The 21,459-nt window shown below is 31.4% G+C and overlaps 1 protein-coding gene across 1 annotated transcript in view; it reads right to left on the bottom strand.

The window, feature by feature from the left end:
• Positions 1-632: 632 nt before the first annotated feature.
• LOC148604380 (sodium- and chloride-dependent glycine transporter 1-like) overlaps positions 633-21,459 on the bottom strand; it is a 46,539-nt gene continuing 25,712 nt past the window's right edge. Inside the window, exons 8-14 of the mRNA XM_088551079.1 lie at positions 18,053-18,177; positions 15,495-15,607; positions 11,624-11,755; positions 9,356-9,455; positions 7,491-7,591; positions 6,299-6,469; positions 633-5,194 (exon numbers count right to left, since the gene is read on the bottom strand). Of these exons, the coding sequence (XP_088407205.1) occupies positions 5,009-5,194; positions 6,299-6,469; positions 7,491-7,591; positions 9,356-9,455; positions 11,624-11,755; positions 15,495-15,607; positions 18,053-18,177 (928 nt within the window). The 3' untranslated portion in view covers positions 633-5,008. The remainder of the gene's footprint in view (positions 5,195-6,298; positions 6,470-7,490; positions 7,592-9,355; positions 9,456-11,623; positions 11,756-15,494; positions 15,608-18,052; positions 18,178-21,459) is intronic.

A 21,459-nucleotide genomic window follows, 5' to 3' on the forward strand; every position in this document is an offset into this window, starting at 1 on the left:
CTGGAATTGGACAATTACTACATTCCTTTATGCACATCAACATATATGATGTCTTAGCTTTCTATAAAATTTGATAAAAATTACATGAGTCAGGAAGAGTTGCACTAACAAAATATAAGGATAAACAGATAGGCAGTTTAATTCCTATACTGTAAACATATAAATTTTCAGGGGTGTACTTATTATCAGGTGTTTGCGGTGAACAGTAAAGCCAAAAAAAAAAAAAAAACCAGTACCTGCAAAATTGAGTTTAAAACACTATATCACACAAATATAATATTTTGTAACCACGAAAATTGATATCCATGAATGTGTCTACACGTCAAAATACGCGAAAATTAATACATTAACAGTAAACCCCGAACTCGGTTTGCTGAGGGTATAAAAATGCTCAGTATTTGCCCCATTTCTGAAAAATTGTGCCACAATCCCAAAATCAATCCGAACCTTTATTCGTTGTAAAGAACAAGATGTTAAAATGTCATACTGATTCAAAGACTAATGCCAGTTTACAAATGACCAAAGAAAGTATAAAACACTTTGCAGTTGTATAATAATTCCATGTATTTCAGTTTAAAATAGCATCTGTCAGGTAACATGCAATTCTTCAAAGAAAATTAAACAAAACAATATTTATTTTTGGCCCTTTTTATTGCAATGCTGAAAAGGCAAACAACTGCAACTGACATCAACACCACAAAATTTAGTGGTCAGTTATTGTTTCTATGGCAACATGGCTGAAATAACATTCTAAAATATTTCCATACAGAAAATGTTTATAGAATTGATTCAAAAGAAAATCAAGAAATATTTTGAAATTATGACAATGTTAAAGTATTTCATGACATAGTAATCACATAAAATTTCTGCCCATTGCTCACAATGACTAATCATATGCATTATTATTTAATGATTTTTTTTCACAATGTATCAACTAAGCGCATTTCTTTCCTTTTAACTTTAATATTGTCAACTAAAATAGTCAGTTTCATATTGATCATTATTTTAATTGACCACTGTCACCAAAAATTCGACATTGAGAAATTACTATTGATAAAGTCTTAAATTTTTATATGACAGATAAGAAAGTTTTAAGATTTTCACCCAAAAAGTGATTTACATGTAGAACAAAATACATGTAGAAAGAAAAATCCTTTACAACTGTAGAGTTGTACTGTTGGTTATGGGAAAGATGTAAAAAAAAAAAAAACAACACACAGTAAAATTGAAACACTTGATTATTCACACAAGAAACTAAAAACAGACTTAATTCTCATTATTTCCACTTTCTAGCTGGCAAGTTATAAGTATACATGGGTATAAAACATTCATCTAATTTTTGACACCATAAAAATCGCAGCTGTATATTACACAATGTCAGAAAATAGACAATATGTACAATTTGTAAATAACCCATAAGCTGTGTTTTAAAATATACCATTATAGGTATTGATAAAAAATTAGTATGCTATAAACCTGATCAATACACCAGTACAAAAATATCATAAAATGAGACTAGCTTTAAAACATGAAAATTATCATTAAAATTCAGAGATAACTCTGAGAAATTATAGCACCTAATACATACTGCATTTTGTGAATTAATGAATCGGCTTGATATTTCAGTATAAAGTCATATTATTTAAATGTTGCACAAGCTCTATAACACAAAACATTAATGTATGAATAAAAATACATTCCAATACCTAAAATGAAAAGTCAGTAATTCAAATAACAAGATATGACTAGCAGAGACCATAACAACACATTAAGGTGAACCCGTATTCTATCAGGTAAATATCACACCAAGTATATAACTACCAGAGTTATCAATAATAATGATATTTAACTGTTGAGTAAGAGAGACACTAGTGAATTTCTGAGGTTTAAGATTAAATTTTTAATTGAAATTAAATGTGAAACAAAGCCAGGGCAAGTAATAAGTCAACATTACAACCATAAACTCTAGGATATAAAAAATGGGTCAAAGACAGAAATGGCTGAATTTTGTAAAATATGAAGTAGATGTCTGACAGAAATTGCATTCCACAATATAGGACCCTACCTGATGCTGGATATCAAATACCAAGAGGTTGTCATCAGCAGTTGCTGAGAAAAGTGTTATGAAAATAATTTCTCTGTCCTCCAAAACAACAAGCCCATTTTCACAAAAATCAAGATATTGCCCCATCACCATTCTGGAAATTATTACATGGAAAACCTGAAAATTTCCTACATGGAACTTAACCAACCATATCAAGGTAGCGATCAATTAAAGACTTCTAAAAAAATGGCAACTGTCAAGGTTAAAATGTAAAAAAAATAATTAAAAGTAATTTCAAAGATACAATGTATGCCCAAATAACTTAATTTTTGCAACACCAGGGTAGTAACACTGAAAATTTCAGGAGAGTTATTTAAAAAATAAAATATTAGCAAATACATGAAAACTAAAATAACAATATATAATGAAGAAGTGTCAGTGCATCAGCATTCTGACAAAATGAAGACATTAAAAAAATATTTTAAAATTAAGCATTTTAAAAATGAAAACCTCTACCAATAAGGCAGAGAAAATGTATACAGGAAAGTGGTAGAAATCCATTCAGACAGTAGTGTCAAAAATCTCAAAATAAGAATGTTCTTGTATCATCGAGTACACTAAAATATCAAAGGATCTGATTAATGGTTACAATTGGACCTTCATAAATATTACATACATATATTCTTCATTAAATAATCAAGTACTTTGAGACAATTAGTTTTCCTCCTAAACAATGTATGTAAGTTACATCACGTGACTCTGTGGTTTTACAATAAGAGGCTCCCAGGAGCCTGAATCGCTCACCTTGTTGAATTTTGCCTTTCAAAGGCAATAAATTAAACAAGAAGTTGTCCAACAATTTTGACTCAAGAAGTCTTTGGTAGGACTTATCACAAGATTTTTTCAACAATTGAAAGTTTCTTTTAATCTATCATAGTTTTCAAGATATTGACTGAAAACTATTAAAAAAAAAGTCATTTTTCCCCTTTCAAGGGCAATAACTCTTACAAGGAGTCTGAAGACTTTTGTAGTCCTAATAATATGGATCATTTCAGCTATTGAAAGAATTTGAATAAACCTAACTGTTTTGGAGATATATGTGAAAAACTACTGTCTGAGCCCTATGTTCTATTTTTAGTAACAGCAGCCATGTTTTTCGACAAATAAAAAATCCCCATGACAGTTCTATGAAGGATACCCCAAGGAATATTCATTCCAAGTTTGGTTTCAATTGGTCAAGTAGTGTCAGAGGAGAAAATTTTGAACTAAATAACATTAAAAATAGCAAAAATTGTTGAAAAAAGGGAAATAACTCCAACATGGCTTAACGGATTAAAACCAAAATTCGACCAGAGATAGATCTCATGCTGAACACTTTTACCCTATGTCAGAATTCAGCTAGACCTAACGGTTCAGGAAATATATGTGAAATACTAATGTCTGACCCCTATGTTCTAATTTTAGTAACGGCAGCCATGTTTTTCAACGAATCAAAAATCCCCACATCCCCACAGAAGATTTTTGAAAGAAATAACATTAAGAATAGCAAAAATCTTTCAAAAAGGGCAATAACTCCAACATGGCTTAACAGATTAAAACCAAAATTTGACCAGAGATAGATATCATCATGCTGAACACTTTTACCTGGTCAGAATTCAGCTTAACCTGACAGTTTAGGAGATATATGTGAAAAACTACTGTCTGACCCGTATGTTCTATTTTTAGTAACGGCAGCCATGTTTTTCGACGAATCAAAAATCCCCACATCAGTTCTATGCAGTATACCCAAAGAAACTTTCATACCAAGTTGGATTTCAATTAGTCAAGTAGTTTCAGAGGAGAAGAGTTTTGTATAATTGTTAACGACGACGACGGACGAGGATGACGGACAATAACGACGGATGCCAAGTGATGGCAATAGCTCACGTGGCCTTTGGCCAGGTGAGCTAAAAATGGGTCCCAATGTACCATTGAAATGCATGGAAATTTGTCATTTACAGAGAGTTATGCAAAACATCTTTCTGTGTGAAAATACTGATAAAATACAACAAATATCTATTTCTACAGGATATAAGTGTTAAAAAAAGCAATAAATAAAAGATTTTGCATTGTAAAGCAGCCTTTCTAGACCCCAAAGGTAAACAATAAAATGCAGATTGGTCTCAAGATTTCAATATGTTTTACTTTTGAAATTACAGATAGGAAAATGTAACGAGAACGAGACTTACAAACCCTACTGATTCTTACAAAAGATGAATACCAATATATATGGCACAATGTTCTGTAGATTGATAGAAAAATATAATCGCTATAATTACATGTAAAAGGATATTTTTATGCATGTTAAAATATTTAGGCCACTGATTTATTAATGGCTTAAATCAGGATGTATTAAAAAGAAATATGGTTAAACCTGTCTAAACTGAACCCTGGATAAACAGGGAACCAATGTAAACCAGACATCTTACGGTGTCCCTTCATATCTTATACATTGCATATTGAATCAGTGAAAACAACCATCTGCCTTAAGCAGGTAGATCTAGGGGAAGGGACATAACTCTAGAAATCAGGGATATGTTTGTATCATATTCAATTTCACCAAAGCCTTTCAAGCTTTTCTTTGAAACAGACTGAAATCAGTCCAAGTTACTTTGATGCTTACATGATATTGACGTAAAATGGTGAATACAAACATTCCAATGATTTGTAAGAGTTGTGTCCAGAAGTTCAGTTTAGACAGGTTGCACTGTAAAAATAATGGTTTAATTTCCTACAACTTCAGTACTTTCAATCTGCTTGATATATATTGACACTCCTCCTACAAGCTGTTTATGTAAGACTACAAAATCACAAAAATATTTTCTTTTCAAATTTTCAAATTTATAATACAAATCATAGTTAAAGCAAATCTAGTTTTGATTCTGGATAAAACTAACTACCAACAGAAAACTAGACAACAAATGATCACAACACAAGTTTGTAACCCTCTGATTGGTCTTTCTTTGTTGACATGCTAACAGAATCACTTCTGTATGAAATACAAATAGGTTCATCAGTTGTTGAGGAAATCTTTGATGCTTCATATTGCTGGCGATATTTAGCCACAGCAGGTCCCCATCTTTGATCAGGCTGCAGTAATGTTTTCACTCTCTTTAATGATAAAAACAAAAAATAATCAAATGTTTAAATTATTAATATACATTAAGGCATTTTTTCTTGAAGGCATAACCCCCGTCCCCGGTTATAAATTAAACCCCTGCTGCTAAAAATTCTCTCAGTTGCGATGTTTTATTGTGAATAACCAAAATATTTACACTCGACCAAAAAAATGCGGAAGATTTTACTTGTGCAAGGATTAAGTTCCACACTCTTGTTTAACCTAGGCATTCTTCAGCACTCATGATCAAATTCTGGCTGTTCACTCTTTCCAATTAATTATCCTATTTTAATAACTTTGTCTTATTATTCAGGTTTCTGCCTTATTATAATTACAATCCAAGGATCCCAAGTTTACACCCTTGAAATAATTGTTAAGTTCCCCAAAAAATTATTAATTATTTCTCAGATCATTCCTTTTTGGAGTGCTTCATTACCATGGAAACCATATTAAATGTCATATCAATAAGAAAATAAAAACAAAAGAGCAACTCCCTTATTATTTATTCTGGCTGTTAACATTGTGAACAAAGCACCCTCATTTTTTAAACAAAAATAAATTTCTTCCTCCATCTGGTTTTTTAATGAAAAAACCTTAAAAACCAAGAAATTAATGGTGAATGGCTTAATTCTCGTGAATTTTAGTATATTAATTTGCAACTAAGACATGACAACTACATTTAGCTATATCACAGATGATTTTAAGAGGTCAACTAACAAGGCAGAAATTGGCAAAATAGGAAGTAAATATACAATAAAAAAAGAATCGTAGCAGTAAAATCTGAATTTCAAATAGCAGAAATCCCCTAAAAAACGCAAGAAAATTATCCCTGCTATATGCCCCCCCACACATATACATAGTGCAAAAGTCTAATAACTCCTGAAAAATTTCTTCTATAGAATCAGAATCTTGGTACAACCATAATAATCAACATCATATTGTAAGTAACCATCCTGCAAAATTTGAACAAAATCCATAGTGTAGTTTCTGAGTTCTCTGATGGACGGATATATGCAAACACAAATGGAAGGACAGTCACCTGTTTTTCTATGTCCCTTTCCACATTGTGAAAGGAGACAAAAAGTGATGATACAAACCTGAACCAAAGAGTCTCCTTTTGTCTTGTAGATAGCAACAGCCATACAGACTGGAAGAGGAAGTAGTGATATCAATCCAAGCATCCATCCTAGTACAATGGCCCATGTTGGGTACTGGTAGTCACCATAAGTTACGGGCTTCAACTGGGTCACACTAAACGACCATATAAACTACAAAACCAATTAATTTGGTTAGAGTTTGATGTTGCAAAATATACGTTTAATTCAACTTACAAGTGTAAGTCTGTCTTTCTTCGGTGATAATGTTTTCATATATATATAATTAATTGTCTAAATAATAGTCAACAATCACTTTTACGGGGTGATGGATTGTTAAAAACGATGCGAAATATAACAATAAATTAAATAAACATCTAAATATGTTTAACATCACCAGAAGATGGTAAAATTTAAATTGAATATTTCACATAACTGATATCCTTCTTCAGCATAAAACTCATAAAACTATATGAGCATAAAACTCACAAAACTTCACGATGTTAGAACTGTCAAATTTGCGATGGACAAATTTTTGGTCCTTCCGCGGGACTCAAACTCGTACCGCTGTGACATCTATGGCAACACCACCTGCACAAAGTCCAGTGCCCTAGACCACTCGGCCAGTTAGGCTATATAAAAATATAGCTTTCGATGGCCAGGTTATTCCTCCTCGTAGGATTAATCTAGGGCTGTAACTTAGTACACAATGTATGGTAGTATGGTAGAGTGGTCTAGGGCGCTGGACTTTGTGCAGGCAGTGTTGCCATAGATGTCACAGTGGTACGAGTTTGATTCCAGCGGAGGGAACGACCAAAAATTTGCATTGCAAATTTGAGAGTTCTAAAATCGCTGGGAATTTTTCAGACCTTTCTATACGTTTACATATCTTATCAATTTGATCCAATGGAGCAGTGTAGTGAATAGAATCGTCACATTCTGAGACGTTTGTGTATATATATATATATGTAAAAAGTCAAAACATTGTGTAAAGTTTTGACAAGCTTATATCTATATCTATATATAAGCTTGACAAAACTTTACACAAAGTTTTGACTTTTTACATGTACAAATGTACTTCTAATCATTACATAAATACATTTATTTGACAAATGTCAGATTATTTCTACATTATTGAGTTATTGCTCTTTAAACAGGTTGATTAAAACGGTTTGGTAAGGGGATCATTACTTACAGCAATGACAACAGGAGTGATATACTTCCAACAGATTTTCCACCAGGCACATGGTTTATATCCAATCATCAGTTCAATGTCCATATAAAATCTGTCAGCTCCTGTAATAAAGATATGTAAACAATACAAAGTAGATCAATCTCCTTAACTCGATGACAAATAGGTTTATAGTTACTTTCATGAACGAAAAATAATTTACAGGAATGGAGTGCAGTGGAATAAATAAATAGACAATAATTTTTTTCTAAGATTTTTATTGGTGCAAGTATTTCATTAAGAATCTCAAATTGAATTTTTCCTCGATTCCTTGAGTTCAAACTTAGTGATTTGATTGGTTGCAATTTGGGTTGAGGAAGAATTTGAAGATCTCAATTTGAGATTCTTTATGAAACCAGTCCCATCTCTTCAAAGCTGAAAGACTAATAGATTCTTACATGTTTCCTTATTGAAGACTTACGACCATGTGAAGAATTCTGTATAGTACATGAGTGGATTACAACAAAATGATTATACAGACAATGAAATTACTTCTTTCGTAAGTAGAAGAAATTTCAGAGTTTCAGCAGGACATGTGTCAGTATTTCTTTCATCCAAAAAACACTGCATGTACTTGACATTAAGAATCTAACACCGCCGAGAGTGAAAGACAGAGAAATCTCAGATACCCAAAGGTAAGATTTTGAGCTCTCCAACAAGGCTCTGCCGACTAAGAGAGCATTGAAATCTAACCCGAGGGTGTCTGAGATTTTCTTGCCTTGCATTTTCTGGCCGTGTTTGATTCTTTTTTTCACTTTAAAAAATTGTCTTTGTTATTAGTACCCCTATTCAGAATGTCCAGCTTGCCGAAATTCCTTGAAAATACAAAACATCATTAAACGTTTTATTGTAATGTCACAAACCTCACATATTTTATCTCATCCATGATCTCACCCATGGGTGAGACAAGGAAATCCCATATTGCTAAAAATAGGAATAACCTTGTTCCTTTTTGAGACAATCTACTTAATAAAGTCAGGGAGAAAAACTATAATCATTATCTACAACTGTTATTGTGACATACCATTACATATCATAAATCTCCTATAATGTTGTCAACTCTTTGTGAATATATTCCAGACATGATTTAATGAAGCCAACAAAAAAGCAGAAACTAGCAAAAACAGAAGTAAAAAGACAAAAAGGTAAAAACCAAAATTGAAAAAGTAGAAGAAAATCATGTGTGATTTACGATGAAGCAGTGTTCTCAGGGTAATATGATCTATAGGATCTTACAAATATCATTGGAAGACAAGGTTCCATGCTGTGTGAAATTGCATCATTCTGCCATGGGTCATTTTTTATAGAAACTTGCTAACACAGTAGTAATGATCTATCATTAAAAAAAAAACAATAATGAAAGAGTCCCCCTAACAGTATACAACCTCACGAGGTTTCAAGACTTGGAAAAGATAATAAATCTCATCTATGCATTTACAAACTGACTGACACTCCAAAATATCTCATCTTTCAAGGATTTAAAAAAAAAAAAACAAGATTGCTAAGCGTAGCCATATATCTCTACAATATGATAACTACATATGGTGGCTGCATTCCTACAAAGTTTGAACAAAATCCATTGAGCAGTTTCAGAGAAGTTTTGTCCACATAAAAGTGTTCCTAAAGTGTTGAATGTACAAAAAAAGATCAACTACATATATGGTTACTAACAATCCTACAAAATTTAATCAAAATTCATTGAGAGGTTTCCAAGAGGTTGCACAAAATGTGATGGATGGACAGATGGATTGACACCAGTATTTCTATGCCCACTACCAAATTGGGCAGGGGACAAAAAGGAGAATAATGATACCAATCAGTTTACATACCATAGATCCATCCAATTACTACACATTCAGTCAGTGACAGCAGCATTAGAGAGAATGTAGAACAGTACCAGTCCATGATCTGTAACCAGTAGATTCCTCCCTAAACAATAACATACATATATTATATAATATAAAATCATGGTTCTAACTAAACTTTGATTACTTATAAAGATTATTTCTGGTTTTCATTTTTCTTTCAAGTCTTATTCTGTCCTATGTTCTCATTTTTGCCACACAGTTCAGAAATTTTATCGATCATTTTTACCATCAACAAAATCAAGACACTTGTGAAACACATTTTACTGTGAAATAAAATTAGAAATTTTATTCATCATAAAAATCAGTAATTAGTAACATACAAGTAAGACAGACTTTAAATGCATTTTCTCTCATTTCTGTTCATTTTTTAAATCATTACTTGTGTGAGTAAATTAGTTAATTTACTCTGGAAACTTCACTGTCTTTTTTGTTCATAAAGTGATGTATAATGAATACAACATTCAGATGGTGCCAAGATTTAATTGTTCTTCATGTAAAATATTGTCTCTACACTCCCTATTATAAATTTCCTGTTTTAAAATGCTTGACGAGACTCAATTTTTAAAGCTGATAATTTAATTAACTCGTGTATACTTGACCAGCATCACGGCCTAAATCAAAGTCTCTTATAGAAATGGTATTTAAGACTGGATACAACGTAAGATTTATATCAAATGTAATGATTCAGATATATACATCACCAATGATTCAGATATATACATCACCAATGATTAAAATATATACATCACCAATGATTCAAATATATACATCACCAATGGTTCAGATATATAAATCACCAATGATTCAGATATATACATCACCAATGATTAAAATATATACATCACCAATGATTCAAACATATACATCACCAATGGTTCAGATATATAAATCACCAATGATTCAGATGTATACATCACCAATGATTCAAACATATACATCACCAATGATTCAGATATATACATCACCAATGGTTCAGATATATACATCACCAATGATTCAAATATATACATTACCAATGATTCAGATATATACATCACCAATGATTCAAATACAGTGAAACTTCTCCAAACTGGCCACCACTGGGACAAGAACAAATGGCCAGTTTATAGGGGTGGCCGGTTTTGCATTCTAAGAGCTGCTCCATTAATGTGTTCTATAATCCTACATCTTGTCAGTTTGTTGGTAGAGACATGTTTAATGCTGATTCAAAACTTTTGGCCTTTTGTTACATTTCTAAGCTTGCATTATTTGTAAAAGATTAGATCTTACAAATGGTACTGCCAACAAAATAATGTTCTCGATTTTAAAAGAATGTGTATTAAAGATCAAAGGGCTATTAATGGTAATTAATTATTTGTATTGTTTTCGTAAATTACCTATCAACTAAGTCCAATAATTTCACCCCTATATTGTTTTAGCTTGGGTACAGGTCACATTAATTGACAGTTAAATATCGTAAAGATCGTACTATTAAATGACTCCGGTTGTCTGATGTATGTACACAATAATTAACACCAACCAGTGACAAAATGTAATGGTAATGACTGGATTAAATTTGTTCTTTAAACTATAGTACCCTTCAATTATCATATGTCAACTGATGAAATGAAAACCGGTCAGTGAATGAATTATTAATTACGTAATATTACATAGTCATTTATTGTTTTGTTGACACATTTATTACATGTGAACAATAACCGGGCGGTCGGAATTGTGAGGTTGTTTTAATTTGAAATATGTAACTAAAACTGTGAAAAACCGGCTGATGTACAGTATTAGGGGGTGGCCGGTCTATTGAAGACAAAACACACAGGTTTAAAGATATATTGGGCAGGACTTTTGAAAATGGCCAGTTTGAAGGGAAGACTGGTTTTCTGAGGGTCCGGTTTAATGAAGTTTCATTGTATATACATCACCACTGATTCAGATACATACATCACCAATGATTCAGATGTATACATCACCAATGATTTAGATATATATATCACCAATTATTCAAATATATACATCACCAATGATTCAGATGTATACATCACCAATGTTTCAGATATATACATCACCAATGTTTCAGATATATACATCACCAATGATTAAAATATATACACCACCAATGATTCTGATATATACATCACCAATGATTCAGATATATACATCACCAATGATTCAGATATATATATATCACCAATGATTCTGATGTATACATCACCAATGATTCAAGCTCTATAATACCTGGAAAATGCAAGGCAAACCAAGCAGGAATTCAATGAAACACATGACTGCTGTAAAGAGGACTTTTTTGTTACGTAGATATTCTGGGAACTCATCGATGAAAGCACTGGTCATTGTTTCAAACATACCAAACTGTAAATAGTCAAAAGCAATGGCATAAATACACTGGAGTTTTTTTTTATGATAGCAATGAGTGAAAGTATATTTGTTCATGAGGTAATTTTCTAAAGTATCAAAGTTCAAGTTTTTTTTAAATGATTTCTTTTATTGTAGCCAACTATTACAAAAACTAAAAACTGAAGAATCATTTATCATCTTACTTTTTTCCAGTCTCAGAAGTCCCAATCCCCATGAACAAAGTCCTTTCACAATATTTATTGTATCAAACTCTAGGGATCAATTGGTCTGTTTTAAGTTAAAAGAAATACTTGCAAATACATGCATATTGAAATTTAATTGCTTTAAAAGACTGAGAAATGGAAGGGTGTTGGACTTTGAATCTGTTAAATTCCACATCAAAGTTACCATACTGTTACAGTTTAGATAATTAATCAATTAAATATAATTTACTTTTAAAACAAATGTTTGAAAAAACTTGACAAATATGAGACACTTTAATCTATTTTTACGCATATTTTTTTTAACAATAGATCAAGTGCCATAATTTAAAGTCAACTTTGATGTGAATAGTGATGTTTCAAATAGCCATCCTTAAAACTCCTGAAAACCAAAATTCAAAACTTATAAAAATTAAGTTTCTTGAAATGTAAAAGGTAAATTATTGAAAAAGGAAACAATTTTTGAAATATTTTTGATCAACAGTACAAAAGGTATGGCTACTTGAATCTAAAATATCCTACAAGTAAAGAAAGTTTTATTAATGATTCTTCTTGAAATTGATATATTTTGTAGAGTTGTCTCCCTTATATCAAGTTCAAAAATCTGTTTGAATTGTACTGAAAAAATCATACTGTAACAAAACATCTGTGGCACCCAGGTTTCCATGGAGATCTTCTGGACACCACAGCTCTGTAAAAATAGCTTAGCATAACATAATAATTTAAATGATTTAAATAAATTTAAACCAGCTAAAACAAACTATGATAGAAATGTTTTAGGAAAATTGAATAATGTGACAAATATTATAATGACAAAATATAATATTATTTTTTTTTCATGTGCTGATGGTACCTCTTTTAATAGATTCCTGTTATTTTAATAAATAACTTCATAGTTTTCAGTTAAATATCAGTCTGATAGAATTTCTGAATACATATTTGTTACACCAGCAGATCACATCAATAAGTCAAAAAGAACACACCAATGAATTCTAACAAAATACCAGCAAAGTTATCAATATTTTAGAATTTTTATCTTTTAGAATAAATCAGTAGTGTCTGTTTCATCAATTCTATCAATGTCACAGAAAATTTATAAGAGTTCCCTAAAACTATCTCATAATTTATTTTAACTCAATCTGATCAATACATACATATCTAGTAAGATATAAACCCACCTATATTACTTAAAGTTAACTCCCCATAGTACCCTGGTCGTCCCTCCACCCCCTCCCACAAGTCCCCCACCCCCTTTTATCCTAATTAAACCTAACTATTACATCTTACTACATGACAAACTGCTAGCGTTAGGGGGTATTGCTGGTACCTGTCTTACACCCATCGTCAGCTTGAGTCTGGGCTTCGATCGCGATTCTCACTTGTGCACAACTCTCTTACTTTGTTTATTTTATTCAATTAATAACATACAGGTAGTGAATAGACCTATAAAATTATCAGTATTCAATGTTTTTTTTTCTATTTCAGGTTACTATTTCCAAATATTTGTTTAGACTATTTGCAAACCTTTTGATAAATCACAATATTACTCAGACCATTCCAAAACACCTAAAAGTAGAAAACTTCCCTTGAAGAAAGTTTAGAAGATAGATAAACTGGGAGGTATTCAAAATATAGTGATAAATTTCACTTAACTGCTACACCTCTCTCTCACATTTACCTGAGTGTGTCGTTGTTTGTTGACAAATCTATACATATAAAGATCAAAAACACATGTTAAATGCCATTTATAGTAACTAGGATGATGCTATGAAGATGGAAATATGAAAAATGAAAATGCATGGTTAAGTCTTTCCAACAAATTTTCAGGAGAAAAAAAAAATCATTTATACTTATATTAAAAGAGATGGAACAATGTATGACTTAGAAACGAAAGAATGACATGAAATACTATGATTTTATGTTAGCAATATACAGCATACAATGAAATCTGTATAAACCAGTCCTTCTATCATTTTGTAGCCAGTTTCACAGTTTCAAGTTAAATATGTCACAATCCACTTTACCTTTATTACACTTACGACTTTTCATCTCTATTACAAGGTTTTTTTTACAGTTAGTACAGATTTTACAGTAAAAGTATTTCCATTTTTCCCCAGTAAAATGCCCAGCAAATTTTTCAATTAACTGATGGCACTAGAAACACAAACATTTCACCTTGCCCCTCTGTAAAAATGTCATTCTTTAAATTTCATCATTCTTTTTTTACTGAATACTGTTTTCACATTCAATAAAATATCATGTCGGATACATTTCTATTTGGTGGAAAGACTACCACCATGAAAATATCAGAAGGTGATATGAAAGTTAAGAGTTTTTGATAGCTTTCCAAACATTATTCAGTGGATGCTTTAATTGGAAAGAGAGAAAGAATGGACAAATCACTATCAAGTCACTCTTAATAGAAAGAAAAGAAAAGTAGAATAGATGACCATTACTGATAATCTTAATGACTAGAGAAAATAAAGGCATATGATGGACTTGTATTGCTACTTTTCAGAAGTTTTACACACTGTAGAATGGAAAGTAAAAGTGAGAAAAAAATGACTAAAATGATATCAGGTCACTACGCTTGTAAAACAAAAATATATATTTATTAAAAAAAATTTTGATTTTCAAGTGAAATATTTTGCTCTTATTATACTTTTAAAAAAATGTATAAAAAAAAGTAAAACATAAAATTAAGAGCTTGTGTCATCTATTCCTATGGACATCTTGTATAAAATTATGTGTACATCAAATCACGGCCATGATGGAAATGATGGAAAAGTATTATAGAAGTGTGCATTTACCTACGTAATTTTCAAGAACTTTCAATAGTTAGCATCAGACTGATGACATCCATAATAGCACATGGTTAACTATACAGTTATCTCCCTTGGTAAGAAGTATAAATAGTTGTTAACTGATCCTACATTATTTGTTGATGACTCTGAATTAAAGCTTTGGTCAATTACTGATAGCTCTTTCTATAGTTAACAAATCCTGACAATTTACTCATTCATGAATCTTTTTGTAACCAGCCTTTGTTTTATAAATGGAGCAAGTAAAAAATTCTCATTCTAGACACAACTACATCCCAGTATATTTTAGTGCAGGCAACCTATGTACAACACTAAGACCTTCACTAAAACTGTGCATTTGAACACTTTACTCTGGCCATTAAAGAGTACCCCATAAAAACAATTTCCAAATGAAAAACAAAGTACTTAAAAATATTGTGAGACCATTCAAACACACAGAGAATTTTTTTTTCAGATGAAATATAAAGTAAAAATATTGTGAGACTGTTTAAACATTGTGGCCATCAAAAAGTACCCTACAAAACATTTTCTAGTTGAAATATGAAGTATTAGAACTACTGTGAAAGACACAACTGTCATGACTAAGTTAAAACTGTAATTAATTGAGATGTCTAGCATTCAAGTGTTAACACTATACAATCTGGACAGTGATTTGATGTACGGTGATTGTAGCATGAAAACTAGGTCATGCGCGGCTGGTGTGATTCTTACCTGGCTATCAAGACCAATGGTCAACAACATCAAGAAAAACAGAACAGCCCAGAGGGGTGAGACTGGTAACTTAGCAACAGCCTCTGGGTAGGCTACAAACACTAGGCCAGGACCTACAAAATAATAATAATCACAGTGTTGTAAGCACAGAAGTTTTTTAATCTCGTGAAAATTGTAGCATGAACAAACTTTCAAAGATTACATGAAATAAAATAAAACTGTAATCATACATTTGTGTTTCCCATATTATTTAGAACTCTTTTTTCCCAAAAATGTAGAAACTGAATGTCTGTCTTTCGTCCAGATTTCACTAGTATGAACATTGACCAATAGTTAAACAGTACCCAGCTTTACTCACATTTATAAATATTGTTCCATTTCATCTTTTTCCAAATTTTTATACCTGTCCAAAAGTTAACTTGCATTTACCTTCAAAAACTATTTTTACAATGTATTTATCCTACAGTGTACTTATACTCAAATTAAATCAAATTCAGCTTGTGAACATTTGATTTTGCAAAACTAGACAGTTTTTATCAATTTGAATTTTCCTGCCAATTTTACTTGGTTAAAATCACTTCTCTTCACTTCCTGTTTATTAATCATAAAATGTTAATGATAGGATGAAAATTTTGACTGATATGTGTGTGAAATGGAACATGCTTAACACATTTAATATTCCTGACACATCACTGCAGAAACTAAATTCCCTTTATGCTATTTTATCACTAAACATCCTACAAGGCCAACAAGAGGCACCCAGGAGCCTAAATTGCTCACCTAGTTAAATTTTTGCCTTTTAAGGGCAATAACTCTAACAAGGAGTTGTCAGACAATTTTGACTCCATTTGATTCACTGGACACATTTGTAAGCCTTATAATAAGGATCATTCCAGCAATTGAAAGCTATTGGCTAAACCTAACAGATTTGAAGATGTATGCAAAAATCTGCTGTCTGACCCCATTGTTCTATTTTAAGAAACGGCAGCCATGTTTTTCAGTGATTAAAAATCGATCATTTCGTTAAGGATACCCTATAAAACAAAAATGCCAACTTTCATTGAATTTTACAGAATAGTTTCTGAGGAGCAGATTTTTTAAAGTAATAACATCAAAAACAGCAAAAAAACGTCCAGAAAGGGCAATAACTCCAACATGGGTCAACAAATTATCACCAAAATTTGACCATAGATAGATCTCTTCATGCTGAATAATTTTACACCAGTCAGATTTAGAATAATCCTAACCGTTTTAGAGATATATGCAAAAATCTGCTGTCTGACCCCCTAAGTTCTATTTTTAGTAACAGCGGCCATGCTTTATAACAGATCAAAAATCCAAACAATCATTTTGTTAAAGATACCCTTTAAAACCAAAATACCAACTGTCCTTTAATTCTGTAAAGTAGTTTCTGAGGAGAAGATTTTTTAAAATAATAACATTAAAAACAGCAAAAAATGTCCAAAAAGGGCAATAACTCCAACATGAGTCAACAGATTTTCACCAAATTTTGACCATAGATAGATCTCATCATACTGAACACTTTAAACCCCATGTCAGACTTTGGCTAAACCTAAGAGTTTAGGAGATATATGCGAAAAACTAATGTCTGACCCCTATGTTCTATTTTTAATAACAGCGGCCAAGTTTTTTCAACGGATCAAAAATCCTCACATCAGTTCTATGCACAATACCCCAAGAAACATTCATACCAAATTTGGTTCCAATTGGTCAGGTGGTATCAGAGGAGAAGATTTTTGAAAGAAATGACATTCAAAATAGCGAAAAAACATTGAAAAAGGGCAATAACTCCAACATGGCTTAACATATCAAAATGAAAACTTGACCACAGATAGATCTCATCATGCTGAAAACTTTATATTCCTGTGTCAGAATTTGGCTAAACCTAATGGTTTTGGAGATATATATGCGAAAAACTACTGTCTGACCCCTATGTTCTATTTTTAGTAACGGCGGCCATGTTTTTCGACATATCAAAAATCCCAATTACAGTTCTATGCATGATACCCCAAGAAATATTCATACCAAGTTTGGTTCCAATTGGTCAAGTAGTTTCAGAGGAGAAGAGTTTTCAAAAATTGTAAATGATGACAACGGACGATGACAATAAATGCCAAGTTATGGCAACAGCTCACATGGACTTCAGCCAGGTGAACTAAAAAAGGAGTATCATTGAGCTGAGCAATTGCCAGAAACATATTTACTGTTTATTAAAGAGATATTAATGATATAAAAGAAATTTTATTTGGACTATATTTTGTGTAGAGTTCAGGAATAGTAGAGAAGTTCCAAACCTGTGACATAAGGTATTTTGATCCTGAAGGATCCTAAAGGATTAAAAACCCCAAAAGTTCAACAGCTATATAGTGATGATGTAAGTCAAAGATGAGATTGTTTCCATAATGTCATTTATTGAATGGGGTTATAAATATTAGCAATTTCCAATGTTTTTGTGTATTTGCCTATTGTTGTAATTTGACTTGTTTTTGTTTCAGTTTCAGATCTATGAACTTGTTCAAACCATGTATTCACCATACCTTGTGTAACAACATTCTCTATTTTATCTCCTGTTTCATGTGCCATGAAGCCCAGAATTGAGAATATCACCAATCCAGCAAATATACTTGTTCCACAGTTTATCAATGGCACCATCATAGCATCTCTGGAATTATAGCATACAGTTACATGAATTGTCTTTTAAGTTTAAATACATTTCATTTGATATGGATTGAAACACAAATAATAACAACATTTTTATGATCTCTAGAATATACAACCATGTATTATGTAGATTAATCACTGTAGTTATAAAATATCTATAAATTAAAAAGCAAAGATCCAAGTCCCTTGCCGTCCAAGATTTTGAATAGTTAAAATGGCATACTGAAATGCCATCAAAATAGTGTTTGCTGATTTTTTACCTTGTCCAAGATTGATGGTAACAACCTTTAGTAGAAATCCTTTAAAAATGTAGGCAATAGAGCATTACCAATACAAATTCTGCAGAAATTTCAGTTTCCAAGAGAGATAACTCCAACAAGATTAGTTGATCAATGTTAGTTATAAAATTTGTCAGAAAGATTAACAGTAGCAATCTTTGATATAAATTTAATCAAAATCTGCCGAGAAATGTAGGAATGACAGCACTTACAATATGTGAAGGGCAGATGCCTAGCAATTCTATGTCCCCTGATACATTGGAGACAAAAATATCTTTTCAAAGATGATTTTGCAAACCCAGCAAAAAATGGGGATATCAGCAAAAGCATAAGTAAAACAACCTTAATGGTAAAATCAGCTTTTCAAAAGCACAGAATAATGGAAGAACATCATACCTGACTTTACAAGTACAATAAAAGGTTGAAAAAAGAAGACAAATTTCAACCAAGGCAATAGGTAACGATATGAAGAGACTTGTAAATGACAAAAAGAAAACCAGTAAACAACTTGCTTTGAATGAAAAATGCATAAACTCACAACAGTATGCTTTAGTTAATATTAATAGTCTACATAATTGTATTGATTGCTTTCTAAGAAAAATTTGATACTTTCTTCGCTCAAAGAAAATCAAGATTTTGTAAAAAAAAATTGCAAGTAGATAATATAAGACAGTCAAAAACATGCAGCTACTACCAAATCTGACATTAATTCAAAAGCAGAAATAATTGAGACAGAGCTCTGACAGAGGAAGGGAAAGACAGACAAATGTGGTGATTCCAATTAATCTTCGACTCATTGAGTAGAAAATTAAAAAAGTAAAAAAGTAAAAATTTAAGTAAAGCTGATACTTGATAATCTATTACTCAGATACTACCCATCTCAGGACTGTCTGGTGGAACCATTAAAACATGTATCCAATTCAATATTTTCAACAAAACTAATATTATAATGTATATGTTCTGATGAAGACATGTAATCCAATCAACCAACATATTCATCTATCATGATTCACCAGACAATGTATTCCATTTAATTTAAATCAAACAAGAATTTATTTGATCCTATATGAGCCAATATGATAAAGGACAGGGAGCAATAGTAAATTTAATTATAAGTAAGTTTCAAGAAAAAGCAATTTTATCAAATTAGTATGAACTGTATTCTAAAAATATTAGTCTGACTTTATTACAATCATTTATTGTAGACAGGGGAATGTCAAATACTATTTCACTCTACATGTCTAAGGCACCAAATATACCATCACTTTATAGTGAGAGAATGACATTAAGATCAGGTCTGAGTAATGACAACATTTCATTTTGTATGTCACTCAATTTTCAGAAATGAGAGAATACTACTGAGAATGCTCATGTACTCCTCTCTCTCTTTTATAATTGAACACAGTATCCCTGAGTAATCATCTTCAATGAAAATCAATCCAATTCTTAGCTTTTACCAATCCAAGTTTTGAAAAAAATTGAAAATCAAATGATGGTCCTATCCAGAAAAAAAAAACAACAAAATCTAGAATGAAGAGCTTTATTGAGCACAATATGACACAACCACAGCATTTGACCTCTATTCAAATGGGGCAAGTGTGGCACAATGCTAGTTATTGATTCACTTACAGTTCATTATGGACTGGTTTGGACAATTTATAACACAAATTTTTAAAATCAATTCAAGGCGAAAAAGGTTCTGGTTTAATAGGTAGACCTATGGTAAGGGACATAACTATTACAAATCATTGGAACCTTTGTGTAAAGCATTTTACATCAATCTTATCTAAGCATCAATGTAACTTGGATTTAGTTCATTCTATTTCAAATGAAAGCTTGACAGGCTTTAATGAAATTGAATGTGATGCAAACATATTACTGATTTCAAGAGTTATGACCTTTATCCCAGGTCTACATCCAGTGCTAAATAAAAAAAAAAACCTTTGATCCATATAACTAAAGAAACAAAGAAATGTAAATTTGATAAAAAAAAAAGTCGGCAGGAAATACAGAAATTATTAACAATAATTCCGGGGTAAACTTTGAGGCACATTCAAAATTTGAACAAAAATGTTCAAAATACGACCAAATTTCTATTTATCTAATAGAAGACTTGTGGTATTGTCAACTTAGGGCTTCATATTATCATAAAAAAAAAGATGGAATCTGAAAAAAATGTGGTTGACTAAGCTTTTTTTCTTTTCATCAACCTTCTAAATAACAGAAGAATACCTCAATACTAAATTTCATGTCATACAGGGTACAAATTTGGGTCTTATCATTTCATGTTCTGTCTATGAAAATCAATGCCATCAAATTTATAAATACATTTAGGATAAACTTTATAAATATTCTATTTTAAAGGAAAAATAAGGTTTAATGTTCATTGAATTTTCATACAATAAAAAAAAAAACAACTTCCCTTCCTTCCAAATGCTAAAAACCAATATTCAAATTATGCCATAAATACATAATGCAAATACTGTAAGTCTAATTAATCACAGAAATCAATACGTCATGTAACATGCTTAAATAAGATTTCTCACTCCCACACCACCTGTTCTATCTTCTTAATCACATGATATTGATTAAAACACAATGTATGTTACCACAGCTTTATTTTACAATCCTTATTTCTGTATAAATTATAATGACTGTTTTACTGTTGGTCCGTACAGAAACTCTATTTAAGGAGGTATACCTAGGGTACAGGACACCAGTCTTACAAATCATTGGAACATTTGTATTCACCATTTTAACTGCCTTAAAAGACTATAATTAAAATTTCCCTTTGTAGTGAATGTTCAGTAACTTTAACCTATCTATAAAGACCACCTGTAAAGAAAAATGATAGGCTTTGAAATGGCCTGTTCTTAACCATGATTTTCTAAAAAAAAATATGATGTTTTTGATAAAAATGATAGGCTTTGAAATGGCCTGTTGTGTGTAATGTTCACTTAACTATGATTTTCCAAAAAAAAAAATGATGTTTTTGAAGTCTTAGC

The sequence above is a fragment of the Perna viridis genome, chromosome 10 (genome assembly GCF_037379345.1).
Source record: "Perna viridis isolate PV_CMFRI_1.1 ecotype Kerala chromosome 10, ASM3737934v1, whole genome shotgun sequence".
NCBI lineage: Eukaryota > Metazoa > Mollusca > Bivalvia > Mytilida > Mytilidae > Perna > Perna viridis.